The sequence below is a fragment of the Marmota monax genome, unplaced genomic scaffold (genome assembly GCF_021218885.2).
Source record: "Marmota monax isolate L192 unplaced genomic scaffold, Marmota_monax_Labrador192_F-V1.1 WCK01_AAM20220418_F8-fsc00088, whole genome shotgun sequence".
Taxonomy (NCBI): Eukaryota; Metazoa; Chordata; class Mammalia; order Rodentia; family Sciuridae; genus Marmota; species Marmota monax.
In genome coordinates, this window is record NW_026694492.1 from 6,146,193 (window position 1) to 6,160,541 (window position 14,349).

General features: G+C 39.4%; 1 protein-coding gene across 1 annotated transcript in view; it reads left to right on the forward strand.

Moving 5' to 3' along the window:
- The window catches only part of Onecut2 (one cut homeobox 2), a 53,728-nt gene extending 40,565 nt beyond the window's left edge, over window positions 1–13,163 (forward strand). Inside the window, exon 2 of the mRNA XM_046419455.2 lies at window positions 965–13,163. Coding sequence (XP_046275411.1) covers window positions 965–1,251 — 287 coding nt within the window. The 3' untranslated portion in view covers window positions 1,252–13,163. The remainder of the gene's footprint in view (window positions 1–964) is intronic.
- Window positions 13,164–14,349: the final 1,186 nt, after the last annotated feature.

Genomic DNA, 14,349 nt, shown 5'->3' on the forward strand with positions numbered 1-14,349 from the left:
CCAATTCCCTGAAAGAGTCAAGATGCCATTTGTCATCATGGTTCCAAGGACTGTGTCCATGGCTCCAAAAAAGAGTCAGTGAGGAATATTAGAGAGACTTGGTCACCGCCTTACAGGAACTTACAGGCTAAGTGATGACACATTAATGTCCTGGCTGCATATGTCAATCCAAGTGTGATACTTATTCTCCTAATTTCAAAGAGACTCTGCACATAGTAATAGGCCAATTTAGGACCTTAAAGCCCTGTCATTGTAACCCTGGGTTTCTATTCCCACCCTCACCTTCCATCTTATTATACTGACTTCACTTCAAATTACCCAAATTAAAGTTGGGTAAACCAATTATTTTGGGGTCCTTCCCTGTTTTGTTTTGAAGGTTTTGTTGTTGTTGCTGCTATTGTCATTTTGTTTTCATTCTCCCGAAGTCTAGATGGAAAGAATTGGGGTCAGAAAGATATCATCATCTTCTAGTTTCATTCTGTTAACAAAGTTTAGAGTCATATGGGTAGGATCCTTGATCTTGAAAAAAATATGCAATTTTAAGTTTTGTTTCCAAAAGATAATTTCAGTTCAGCTTAAAACAATAATAGAGGGTGAATATAAGAGCAACTGCCTCGCCAGGCTTTCCCCTGGAGTCCTTTGTCACACCTGATTTCAGAGTAAAGAATTCTAGGGGTGTGCCAGGGGACAGGGACTTAAAGTGAAAGAGCACTTCAGCTGTTCCAAACCAGACTGTAAACCAGCCCCGTCTCCTCCTTTCTCCCATCCCTGCTACCTAACAGATGCCCTCCATCACCCGCATGAACTGGGAAGGCTGGTTATTGACAGCCGGGCAATCTGCGCAATAAAGCTTAACGGTCTGCATCCCCTTGTACTGTGTTGTCGATGTTTTCAATGGATCACCTTCCGCTGCTGGTCCCCACACTGCCACTGACTCCTTCTCCTTCTTTTCTTTCCCTTCAAGCGTGCAAACGCAAAGAGCAAGAACCAAACAAAGACAGGAACAATTCCCAGAAGAAATCCCGCCTGGTGTTCACCGACCTCCAACGCCGAACACTCTTCGCCATCTTCAAGGAGAACAAGCGCCCGTCGAAGGAGATGCAGATCACCATTTCCCAGCAGCTGGGCCTGGAGCTCACCACCGTCAGCAACTTCTTCATGAACGCCCGGCGCCGCAGCCTGGAGAAGTGGCAGGATGACCTGAGCACAGGGGGCTCCTCGTCCACCTCCAGCACTTGTACCAAAGCTTGATGGAAGGACTTTGCCGGGCACAAGTCACCTCCAAATGAGGACAGCAGATACCAAAAGAAAACACAAAGGAGAAAAAAAACAAAACACCAGATTCTTAGCTGGGGCCCTTCACTGGTGATTTGAAAGCACAATTCTCTTGAAAAGAAACTTTTCTATTCTAGCTGTAATCATAGGCCAGGTGTTCTTTTTGTTTGTTTGTTTTTAATGGCTATGGAGTCCAAGTGCAAGCTGAAAATTAATCTCTTTGAACCAAACACTGTCCTCCGAGCATGCTAAGCATCCCAGAAACCCAAATGGGGGCCTTCCTGGAGCAGGTTAATTCCAGTATTGTGTCAACTAAAGCTCAGGATTGCTTAAAATGTCCACAGTCCCACTTTGGGTCCTGTCAACCTCTAGCTGTCAGCATTCCCATGGGAAACAGTGGGAATTTAGGCCGTGGAAGGACTCTTGAGTTTAGGCTTCCAAGACACTAAAACAAGAGAAGAATCTAGCAACAAGAATGACCTCATTTGTTTTCCAAGTGCTTAGCCTCATTACATCACAGTACACCAAAGTTCACAGCCATGACATTAAAAAATAAAAAATCAGAATAGTAACTACTGAGCACAAGTTTTAAATATGGAAGTTTAAAAAAAATAACAATCCAAGGACCTGTTTTTCCAACTCAGGCATCTTTCATCGAATGGTTTGGAGAGCTTTAAGTTGATCCAGTTAGTGGTTTTCTTTTCTTTACCTCCTGGAAATCTCATGTGGTCTTGGATCTGTCCAAAAACAAATCAGTTCACTTGAGCTCAAAGTATCAAGCACAACGAAGATAAACAGAAGTAAGGAAGGTTCTGGATTCATTGCATCTGGATTTTCAAGACACCTGTTGTGAAGTCATTAGGGAATCGTTAGGAATATGGCTTCAAGCACATTTTGCAGTTTGCTACAAATTTTGTTTGTACATAACGCAGACGCACACTCAGGAGGCCAATTTAACTGTTACGGTACATGGAGCAAATGCAGCATTTTAAAAGATCTTAAATTTTTTTTTAGATCTAATGTATCCTTCTTGATTTATTAGTCATCTGGTTCCTCCTATCATGCATTAACGACCACCACGTAATTCATTCTCTTTCTGATTTGTGTTGTTTCCTCCACCATCCCGTTAATAGGGATGTTTCCAGTGTTTTCTAGAAAGAAAAATATTAATAAATCAAACCACTACACATGTTGCTCATGACTGTCATCTAGTCCTAACTCTCTTCCATTGTTGACTCATCCTTGCAAAACAGCTGATTAAATCTGGAGAAAACACAGCACACCAAAGAAGCAGAATACTGCAAACCAAAGACATTTATTACTTGCCATTTTCTAGCCTAAAAATACTGTGATTACTTTTAGAAATCAGAAAAACCTCTGCAACTCCGAATGGCATTCAGCTCTTGCATTTGACTCAGTTATGGGCTGAGCGAACCACCTACGTACGCCAAGGACGTTAGCCAAGTACCCCAGGCGGTGGCTTTACCACGCCAGCTCTGGTTCCTGGATGTCACCTTCCCACAGCAAGCGAAGAGCACCCACAGAACTCTGGGAGATTGCAAAGGTCACGATGTGCATATTTACCAGTGAATGGCCCCAGGTGGGCACCATGGGGGTGTTCAAAGCAAGCCAAACGCTGCAATGATTCTTTACAGACACTTGAGACTGACTTTTTTATGAATTACTTAATCGAAACCAAAGAAACTTTTTCTGCACCTACTTCTGCAACAAATAGAACTGTCCCATAAATGAATAAATAAATCCGTAAATCAATGGAAATCACCACCAACGAAAGGAAGCACGCCAGAAAAAAAACAACAAAAAAAAAAAATCCACAAAAAAACAGTGAGATGCACTGTGTTCAAATAGACCTCTTGGGACATTTTTTGGAAGCAGATTTGAAAGAAAGGGTTAAGACAAGAATTGAAATAAGGAAGCGCCTCCGTGGCTGCTGCTTCATTTGACAACTCACACGGTAATCTTAAAGTTGAAGATTGTCTTTAATTTGTGCCTATGCAGTTTTTCAAAAGAACACGGAACAGAGCAACAGAAACCTCAACAGCTACAATACCAAAGATGAGGATTTCTCACATCTTTTGTTTCCGTTCATGATCTCCTTTTGCCTGGCTAAAATACTAATAGCGTCATTGATCTGTGCAAAGGTAATCAATTTTGTTTCTCTGAGCAACAAAAGGAAAGGGTCATTTATTTGATTTTATCGTTTTCCTTTTATTTTGTTTTATGGCTTTTTACCCCAACATGGAATCTCTCAAAAGGTTCCATGGACTCCAAATTTAAGATGTTGGGATACTGAGTAATTCTCTCTGCTCAACCAAGTGTGGGGAATGACATTGTCGCTTGAATGTTCTTTGCTTAACCCTTAGACTTGGTTCCTTCTATGTTCAGAGTCGCATCATCAGGGGAGGGAAGTGGAGCTAGGGTTGGGGCAGGGGTCCCTAGGTCTCCCTAGCCACAAAACCAAAGAATTTTTAGAGGAATTTAACCAACCTCATATTCATGTGATTGCTACATCTTAACAGGGCTTCATTTGGGGGTAGGGGAAACATGTAAAGATAATTGCCAGTTTCTACTTTTCTATTAGCTTTTTAAAAATCAGCTGTAAAGTTGCATTTCTAAAGAAAGATATATATAATATATGAATACATATATAGATCAACTTGACATTGGTGATAACCCCAAATTTTTGCTGTCCAAATTCATGTCTTGTTTTTTGTCACATGCTTCATTTGCTGAAGATTCAGCTTAGAGTTTCGCTCATGTCTCATACCATGACAGAGTTAATTAGACATTGTGGATGATTTGGAGTATTCAGATTTCTATGAAAATTTCTGGGAAAGAGAATTCAAGTATTTCACCATTTAACCTGTTGATAAATAGATTCATGATATGAATGAGTTTTATTTGTATCTAAAGTCATCTTTATTCTATGCCTCAACCACGACCAAGGTGGTGAGTGAGGTATAGCCACCAGATTCAGCCCAGAGCTGGGCCACTGATGGTGGGATGCTCATCTTCTGTAACTGCTGGGAAGATTCTGTGGTCCATTCCCACCAGCTATGGAATATGAAGCCAGCTCAAAAATCATTCTCCAGGAGATTCTGTCCATCAGGGTGTTCCAAATCCCCCTCAGTGAGTAGATCCACCAGAGACTTCTCATGGGGAAGTCCAACTCCTGTTGCAATGGGTTGATCAGTTTCCTCAGGGTGGTACACATTACCAATTTGCATTGACAAGCCTGCGTGCAACCACAGCTGGCACTGGGGTGGGACCATGGTGTTGTTCTTGGGGGGAGGCGTCTCAGTCCTGGAGAAAAGACATGTAGCAGGTTTTGGGGAGAGTCCCAGAGTCCTCCCCCTGGAGAGCCCCATCATCTACCACGCCACCTCCTCACTCCCAACCATGTAGATGGCCCTTTAGGCAGGGACCGCAGCCATGGAGCTGGGAGAGAATGTGATTCTCCATGATTTTTGTAATTTATCCCAGCTAGGGGATTGTTCCTTGATATTTCCCTTGTGTCCCTTTTATCCTTTTCTCATACTCCACGTATCCTTTGTCAAAGGATCAAGAGAAGAGTGTCTTTCAGCAGGGGATTGTTCCCATGTGTATTGATGAAAATGAATTTTAACTTGGCTATTTCTAAACAAGTCCTTGTGACTGTGGCCAATGGAAATGGTTGTTCTTGAGAATAGGTTGAGGAGCTAAGTCTCTTGGTTTTGTTAGTGATTCTTTGACACATTAATCTCAGCATCTTGGTCTCTGGCATCCCATGAAGATGCATAGGCCAAAAGTCTGCCTTTGTGGCCTGACATTTCAGAACTGGTCAAACCAGTGTTCTGGTGATCAGAAAAAGATGTCATAGTATGAAAAAGGCAAGAATTTCCCTCCAAGAACTCTTGATAAATATCTCATACTAAATAATGTTATACCAGAGAGAAGTGCTTGCTTTTTTAAAAAAATTATTTACATACATAAATATATATGTGCATCTTGTACATTTATTTATCAAAATTTAAAGCCCTACAGAATTTGTTAGAAATCTGAAAGAAAAAAAATTGCTGTATTGAAAGATTATAGAATTTAAAACAGTGAGTTTCCTTAAGAATTTTTAAAAAATTGTTTTACATTAATAATTTCAGAGAAAATAACCTTTTGGATTTGGTTATAGTTTAAAATCCGTTCCTCAATCCAAGAAAAATTCTAGGCATGCCTCAGCCATCAGCAATGACAGGGACTATGTGAAGGACTACAAAGTTTCACCTTCTTGAGGCAACAGATATTCTAATGTTCACAGCTACTAAGTGGAAAGATATTTAACCTTATGCCTTTACATAATGAGGTTTCATGTTTGCTTTCAACATAACGTGATTTTGGTACTAGGGATATGATTGTTCCATTCCAAGAAATTTTTTTAAAAGATATTTATCTTCTAAAGGAAAGCAACAACAACAACAACACCTCAACACCAATATTTAACAACTTCCTCCAAAATGTAAAAGAGTGTTTAGGATGTAGCACACAAAGTTACAGGCTAGTCTGAGCTAGGAAGGACCCGGTGCAATGCTTTCTCTGGAAAATTCAGAGTTGGCCGCAGAGCAGCTCTTTTCCCAGAGACTCTTAGCAATTATGAGTTTAAGAAATACAAGCTCATTTTCATTTGAAGCTCAAATAAAATCAAAATTAGGAAGGTAAATCTGACACACACACACACACACACACACTTTTCTACGTCCAGTAGTATATTTCAAAGCTAAATATAAATACCCCTAATCAACCATTTTACATTGTCTATGCTGGCCACCCACATATTAGTGCAATAAATTAAAGTTGAGCAGATTTTTTTAAAAGTCATAATAACTACTGCTGCCTAGGCATAGGGAGAAACTTTCCCACTTTTGAAAATGTTAGGATTCTAGGAGTCTCTGTCATTAAAGTTTCTTGACAGCATGGCTTTGCAGTGAACCCAGATCTTTAGGTGGTTGTATAATGAGAATTTTCCAAAATCTAAGAACAAACTGGGTTTCAATGTTATTGAAGAACTCTCCATAAAAACTGGAGAAAAAGGGATGATACCTGTTGTTAAATTAGGGTTGACCACAAGGCCCAAACACAAGTACTTTGGTAATAACTCTCTGGAATCACAACAGCTCAGAACTTTTTGCTGTTATTGTTGTTTAACCAAGAAGAGCGAATGGGAACTGGTAAGAGGAAGAAAGGATAGAGCTGGTATACCTATAACTTTCTGATATTTGCAAAACTGGATAGCTTAATAATTTTGTCCCTATATCTAAGACCAAGTCACCTCTGAAACAACAGGAGATTCCAGGTTTAAAATAAGGTCACAAAAATCCTCCCTAAAGAAGAATGGCACCCCAGCTGGTTGTATGAATTTCATAAGAGAAGGACATTGGCTGTAAGTATGGATGTCCCAATGCCTTTATCTGTCAATGAATTGCTTCTTTCCAAATTTGGGCGGAGGGATGGTTTGTTTATTTATTTTGGAAGGTCCCAAAATACTTACGAAATACAAAAATCATTACTCAAATAATATAGGACCTCACATAGATAGGTGCAAAACCTCTAATTGAGGCTCATGGGCTATGGTGTGAATCCCATAGAACCTTGACCGCTCATTGTCCTCAGACACCAAAATGGCTTTGACAGTCTGGGGAAATGAAAACTGGAGCCCTAGCTTTCCCATACAGGTTTTGAGTTAGGTTGATTGAAATTAACCATGTAAAACATTTTTAGTGGGGAAATGTATGTAATTAAAAAAAAAACACATGGCTACAGATTTGTTCATTTCGCTGAAGTCTTGTACTCAATCCATTTTTAGCAGCAGGTATTTCATATAGCATAAACCTTGGAAGTTTGCTTAAAGTTTATAGGGTCTGTCAGCTTGGATGTATACAGCTTTAGATGCATATTTCAACAGGTATTCTCATAGTTGTCTTTACATGAACACATTACGCATAGGTGTCTAGACTGTGTACATGCAAGTGTGTACAGACATACTCAATACATATATACTGTAATCTGTTACAATAAATAAATTTTAAATCATCTTGTAACATGTATGTGGTACTTTTGCAATGTACATTGTTTTCACTATTATTTATTGTAACACTGAAAACAAAAGTGCAGGAATATATATGTGCATATATAAAGTATCCCAGCATCTTCATTGAGTTACTTTCCTTTGGGCACATCTCAGATAAAACTCAACTTGTAAAGGAACCTTGGATATTATTTAATCATCTGTGTTAGAATGACACCTACGCTTGATCACCTCGGTTGAATAGCTTTATTCTGGATCTCTCATAACTAAAGCTAAATCCAAAGACCTGAAAAAGGACCAAAAAAAAAAAAAAAAACGAAAAAAAGGAAAATAAGAAAAAAAGGGAAAAAAAGGAAATGAAAGAAAGAAAAAAGAAAAGAAGGAAAAAATAGAAAAGTAAAGCTCAAACCAATGGGAGAAAGTGGGTTCTGGTTTCCTGGGTAGAGACAAGGCTGCCCTGGTCCTGGGGAGGCCACCCTGGCTAGTGAGGAGTGGTGATTTTTTTTCTCATGCTTGTCACATCAAAATGGTCTTCAATGTGAGCTTTAGAAGTTACACTTTCCTGCTTTATTTCCCAGTAGACTACAGAAAGAGATTTCACATTTTGTCATTCAAAAAATGAAGACCCTCCCTCCAAATATTTTTTTTATAATCTTGTTTCTTTGGGTTATGACCCAATAAGTACTATTAATGTAATTAATTTATTTAAATTAGTTTCTAGTACATAAGTATATAGATTTGGAGTTATTATTTAATCATCCTTCCTTAGTAAAATTTTACTTCTTGTACTTATTTATCAAAATATAGACCAGTGGTGCATCAGAGATGCAAAATCTTACTTAGAATATTCTCAAAGTTTAGTTTGCTTTATAAAGCAGTGAAATTCTGTTACAGACAGGAAAGAAATATAGGTTACGAAAAAAAATTGGGGGGTATTTTTTCCTTCTTGAATTACTTTTAAAATAGTTTAAGTAATGATTATTAAATTATTTAATTTAAGTTCACAGCCCCACCTGGTACCAGGCGATCTTCACCTCTTAATTATTGGGGCCCTCAGAGCCTTCATATTGTAACTTATTTATTTAACTTATTCAGCATCTGAGACAGATGCACTGTATAGTTTATATTTTTTATTTAAAACAACAGAGAGCACTGCAGTTTGTTTGCTGTCAGAACAACAGAGCAAATTTTGTGGACAAGCAATGACTATTCAACCTGAACCTGTACATTCAGAAACATAAGCTGAGACCCTGCTTCACCAGCCTGGATTTCGGGGCTTCTATATGGAAACTGGAAAAATAAGTTAAAAAAATCATAGACAAAAAAAAAAGAGAGAGAGAAACCCTTACACTAGCTGCTTCCAAGAATGAACTATGTGTGTGTGTAAAGCAACAAAAGAGGGGGAAAAAAGCAGAAAAAAGAAAAAAAAGGAAAAAACTTTCTATTTCTAGTGAGAACCAAAGAAGGCTACCTCACTGACTTTTTCCATTTGTAATTTTAATCGTGTTGATGACACTAAAGATACCAAAGATTTCTTTCTCTGTGCGGTCTGCATTTTGCTTGTGCTCTTTTATAATTTGAACTATTCTCTGACGTATGGTATGTACAGCCACAGCTCAGATACCCCAAAGAAATAATTATCTATGTGATGGCGGCTGCTGATTTAAAAAGGGATATTTTCTGTGTTTCTCTCATTTGTTTGCCATCCCCTCCATGTGGTCAGGAGGCAAATATGGATGCTGCTGTAATTGTATTCCTTAAATTCCAATTCCAAATTGGTGAAGAAGACTGGTTGGAGATGGCCTTCAGTCCTAGCCATGACCTCTCCCTCTCTCTGCTTGGAGTTATCACAGCAAAGATTTCCAATTACGAGACCTTAGAAAGTCTAGCCATTGGGTAGCAGAGCTGGAAGGGACCTCAGGATTCAGTTAGTACAGCCCCTTGTGGTCTAGAGAAGTGACACAGTTATCCAAGTCAAATAACTGCAGGGCCAAAGGCCACCACAGCATCCTGCTCGGCCCCAGTGCTCCATTGTGTGGTGCCACCTCTGCGTGACACTGGGTACATGTAGGCAAATAGGAAAGTGGCGATCCTTTAGCAATGAGCAGGGACTGGGGCTTATCACTTAACACTTTCATTTTGTGAGAATAATCACAGGCACGTTCAGTACCTACCTAGTTACACTGCCACAGTCACATATGATCAGTTGCCCAGTACGATGGCCAGCCTTGAAATATTAGGGCTCATGCAGGGGTTTCTGCCCTGGGAAATACATATTGATCCAAAGAATGTGATTGCTTTGCAATCTCCCCATTCCAAAGTGTTGTAATTAAGCTTTTAATTCACTGGGAGGAGAAGTTTCATTCTTGGCCCAATGAGTTTAATTACTATGGACATTTTTAAGTCAGTATTTACCAAGAAAGGGAACTTGATTGCCATTTCCATGTCTGACATTTCTGCTGTCAGTTCTTTTCCTTCTCCTTTACACTTACAGGGTTTACATTTCATTTCTAAGCCACTCTGGAGAAGAAAAATTAAAACCGAACATTATTAGATGCCGGTTATTCATTATGAGAGACCCCAAAATTTTCAAAGGAATTGATATGCTAGTTTAAGAAATGGTCTAAGTTGCTTCTCTCTTTTCCTTAGTCCTGAAATTAATTGGTCTTCTTGAAGTTTCTTTAAATTCCATTAAATGATAAATCACTGCTAAGATCATTCATCAAAGTGATTGGTATGTTAGCCAATGAATCTTCTTCAGCTTCTGACCAAATGGGTTTGAGACACAGATAACCACCTCTAATCTATACAGTTCTTCATTGAATACTAGTATTTTCCACTTCACCTAATATAGTAACCTTTGAGGTTTTTCTTAAGAGACCATTTAGACAATAAAGGTAATAAAGGAGAGAACCAATGAGTTCATCAGTTCTACACATCAGCAGAGTGTGTAGTAGAGGCATTGAGAAAATAGACTGACCAGCTAAGAAGCATTCAGTGTCTGAGGTTTCCATGCACCATCCTGACACATGTGAAAGCTCCTTCCTGTCCCATTGAGCTCAAAGTTCCAGATTCTCCCTTCATGAGGCAGACCTGTAAGGCCTTCCTTCCAAGCAGTAAATTGCTTTGGTTTTCTTCCCAAATTCATATTAGAAGTAGAATTCTCAGAGTACCTGGGAGACAACAAAGATGGCCTAAGCCATTAAGCATCAGAGTGTTGCCCCTTAGGCAGACACAACCTTCCTCAGCCTTCCTACCACCAAGTCCCACAAGTGAGAACCTAGAGAGCAATGGCAGCCTGAACACAGAAAACATCCCCAAGGGGCAGACCCCGCCTCAGCAACCCCCCCTCAGCCTCATGCTTCACTTGCAAAGTGTGACATAACCACGGGACGAGTGCCTTGCTTGAACCAAAGCAACGATTTAGCCAGTCTGGACCTCTCTGTGCTTTTTTTAATCCTTCCTGTGAATACCTCAGCTTCAACTGGGCCTCCATACAGTAAATTGGTGGGCTTATTGTACTGTGGTGCTTTGCAATGCAACCCTGCAAAGAACAAGTTTGTACTAATACCAAAGGTTCTTTATGTCTCCTCCTCCTGCCTCCCATTCTTCCCCTTTTCTAGTTCTTCACGGTTCCAAAGCTTTAATATGAACCTGGGCATGTTGGCAATGCAGACCGCTCAATTCCTTACCGAATTTTCTCAGATATACCTCATAGATAATAGTGTTTAGAGTAATGTTATTATAGCGTATGTAATAAATTATTCACTGTTTCTTTTTGGTAACTGTAATTTAAAAAAAGAAAAAAGAAAAAAAAGCTTTATACGTTTTAGGTTGTGCTTTTGTAATAGATGAAAAGGTGCGCTTAAAAAGAAAAATGTATGTTCTTTTTTTTTTCCCCTTTGGATTTTATTTATTCTGGATTGGGGAAAGTTGCAGAATGAGCCCAAAGTTTACAGTTTCATATTTTGCTGAAGAAACAATCTGTGTTCATTTGCTCTGTTGAAAAAAATAATAATTATTTTCTACATTTGTGGTACTTGGTCTGAACAATTAATTGTTCTGTGTTAACAGTGTAGTATTATAATTAGCAACTGCCAATCAGTGCTATAATTTTATGCATGAGGCTAAAAATTTAGCGATGTGATGCATTGTGGTCTTAATAGCAACATTTTTCATTTTGAACTAGATCTTCCTGTTTGGTTCAATGGACATTATTTATGCATGGGCGCCTATCGTTTGTTAGCAGTTGTGGAACAGTTGTGTATACATTAAACTGTGAAAATGTACACAGTTCAGCCTCAGACAGTGGTAATCTTGGTTTTACTGGAAGATGTCTCACCTCAAAAATATCTTTACACCTGTTGGGATTTCAAAACAAGTCAGATTGAATTGGGTTCAAATTTTATCATGAGAAAAGTCACTTCAAGTTTGTTAGCCAACTTGCATTTCACCAACTGGGATCCTCATAACCCAGATGTAGCACTATATCTGAGAGGGGTTTGAAAATAAGCATCAAAAAGCAACTCACCTCTGCATTTTTAATTTCCACTCAACTGAGTTCTTTTGGCTTTATGTTCATGACTTCAGACCTAAGTGGCTATGTATATGGGATGCTAATTCATCCAGCTCCAGCTCTTTCGTCTCTGGGAATGGCTATTTTTCGACTATGTGTGGTTTCCTCCAGTATTTTGATGTCAGGTCAGTTCCTAGTAGAAACTCAAAGGGCATCAATATCAATAATTCTCTGACTTTTTTATCCCCTCCCCTGGATATTCCCATCAACATTTTCACAGTGATTCGGGCAAAAATATATGGCCATTCCCCAGAACTTCATCTGTATGGTTATGTCATTGTTTTTCCTTCCCATAGCCAGATTGACTTGCTCCGAAATGCTACACCTATCTTCTAAAGGGGAGTATAAGAAAAGAGTTTGAAGCCCAGTTTAGGAAAACCATCTTGTTTTAAATTCCCCAATTATCTCAGAGTAGTTTTCAGCTGCTGTGGATTGAGCAAACTAATTCTTATATTTGGGTTCTGAGCTCCATCCTCAAGTTTCAGACCTATTTTCCAAACCAGTATGCTTGACATAAAGCCAAATCAACTGCCAAGCACACTTTGTTTTGCATAGGAGAGTGCAGATTGGAAACACAGCAGTGTGCAATGCAAAATGTTAGAAATCACCGACAGTCGAGCATTCACATTATCTGTCAATGAGAACGTGTTACAAATGTGCTTTCATTAATAATACAGAGAAACATTTTCATTTGGCCTTATAAAGTAGGTTGTGATAATGAAAGCTTTGTAATATAGTCTTTTTATTTTTCCTTTTATTAATCTGCCAAAGATGGGAATGGATACAAGAATTTTAAAATGGGCTTTTGTAAGACAGTTGATGATTGTAATAGTGTTTAATCTTCTAGAAAGCTTTGTATGTTCTTCTGCAATAAATCAAATCGATATTTGTTTCAGTAAATTCTCCTCACAACCCACAAACTGTTCCTCTTGATGCAGATATTGTAGCGTCTATAAAGTTCAAATGCATTTTCCATCCAAAGAAAACAGAGGGGTGTCTGAGACATGAGTGTGTCCAACCCTTTTTATTACAGACAACACAGGGGTCTGGCTCACTAGGATTTGCCAAGAAGTCTTGTCTTATGAAATTTGAGGTATATTTTGTTTGCCACTTATGTCCTTTTTTTTTTTAAACTTTGTGGAAAGTGATGTTGAATCAAGTGTAAGCTGAGTTTTACAGACATCTGAAGTAGCTACATTGTGAATGTTATTTTGTTATTAAAGGGTTTTTACTCAATACTTTGTGCCAATGGATGTCCTTTTCCTTGGAGACACAGAACTACGGAATCACCAGCTTGGCTTGGTTTTATCTCCTGCCCTCCTGGAGAAACAGGGGCCTGACCTAGGAAGTAAATGGAAGGTCTGGGCTAGAAGGTAGGTTTGGGACATTAGAAAGAGATCTCCATGTCTGTCAGCTTTAAAGAGAGCTGGGTCCAAACTCTAGCCTCACTATCTTTACACCCCGACACTGTCTGAGATCTCTTGGGCACATACCAGCATGAAGGCAGACCCCATTCACGTAGGAATGGAAACGAAGAGAAAATGGCAACCTCGAATCTTCTGGGACCCAGTGGGTACTCACCAGTCACGGCTGCGGTGGCCTACCTGGTTGACTTCAACTGGGCTAGCACTGAAGGCCTTTCTTCCATCTTGACTACTGCAGAGGGTCCAGGTCCACTCATTGAGTGGGGCTCCTCCAAATCAGAAACCCCTCCCCACCTATCCTCTGCAATCCACTTAGCTATCCCATCTAAAACTTTTGGAGATACTATTTGAAAATCCAAGCCAGGTTGGAATCAGGTTTTCTAATATTTTGTTTCTAAGTTGTATTTTAACTTCCCAATTCTTTCATCTGTAAGAGGGAAAAGAAGACCCTTCTGTCTCTCTGTGCCTTGCTCCCATCTCAGGGCAGACACGCACGTTGCCCAGGCTGTTACTCAATACTTTGTGGACAAGTATTGAGGGACAAGCTGTAACATAGCTATGGAGCCAATCAAGAGCACAGCCCATCCAAACCTACTTTATCTCTACTTGAACATCCTATTTAAAAAGTTGTTGAGCCAGGTACAGTGGCGCTTGCCTATAATCCCAGCAGCTCCAGAGGCTGAGGCAGGAGGATTGTGATTCAAAGCCAGGCTCAGCAATTTAGTGAAACCCTAAATGACTCAGCAAGACCCTGGCTCTAAATAAAATATGAAAAAGGGCTGGGGATGTGGCTCAGTGATTAAGCACTTCTGGGTTCAATCCCCATTACAAAAAAAAAAAAAAAAGTTGTAGAACTTAGGTTTTTTTTCCCCATACTTCTGACTTTAGCTCAGTTTGGCATTTAGCACAAAAGCCATCTTACAATCCAGAAAAGTTCCCCCTTCTCTTGCCCCAAGTATGTCAAGGAGCCTGCCACCTGAGATAAAAAGTTAAGTCCC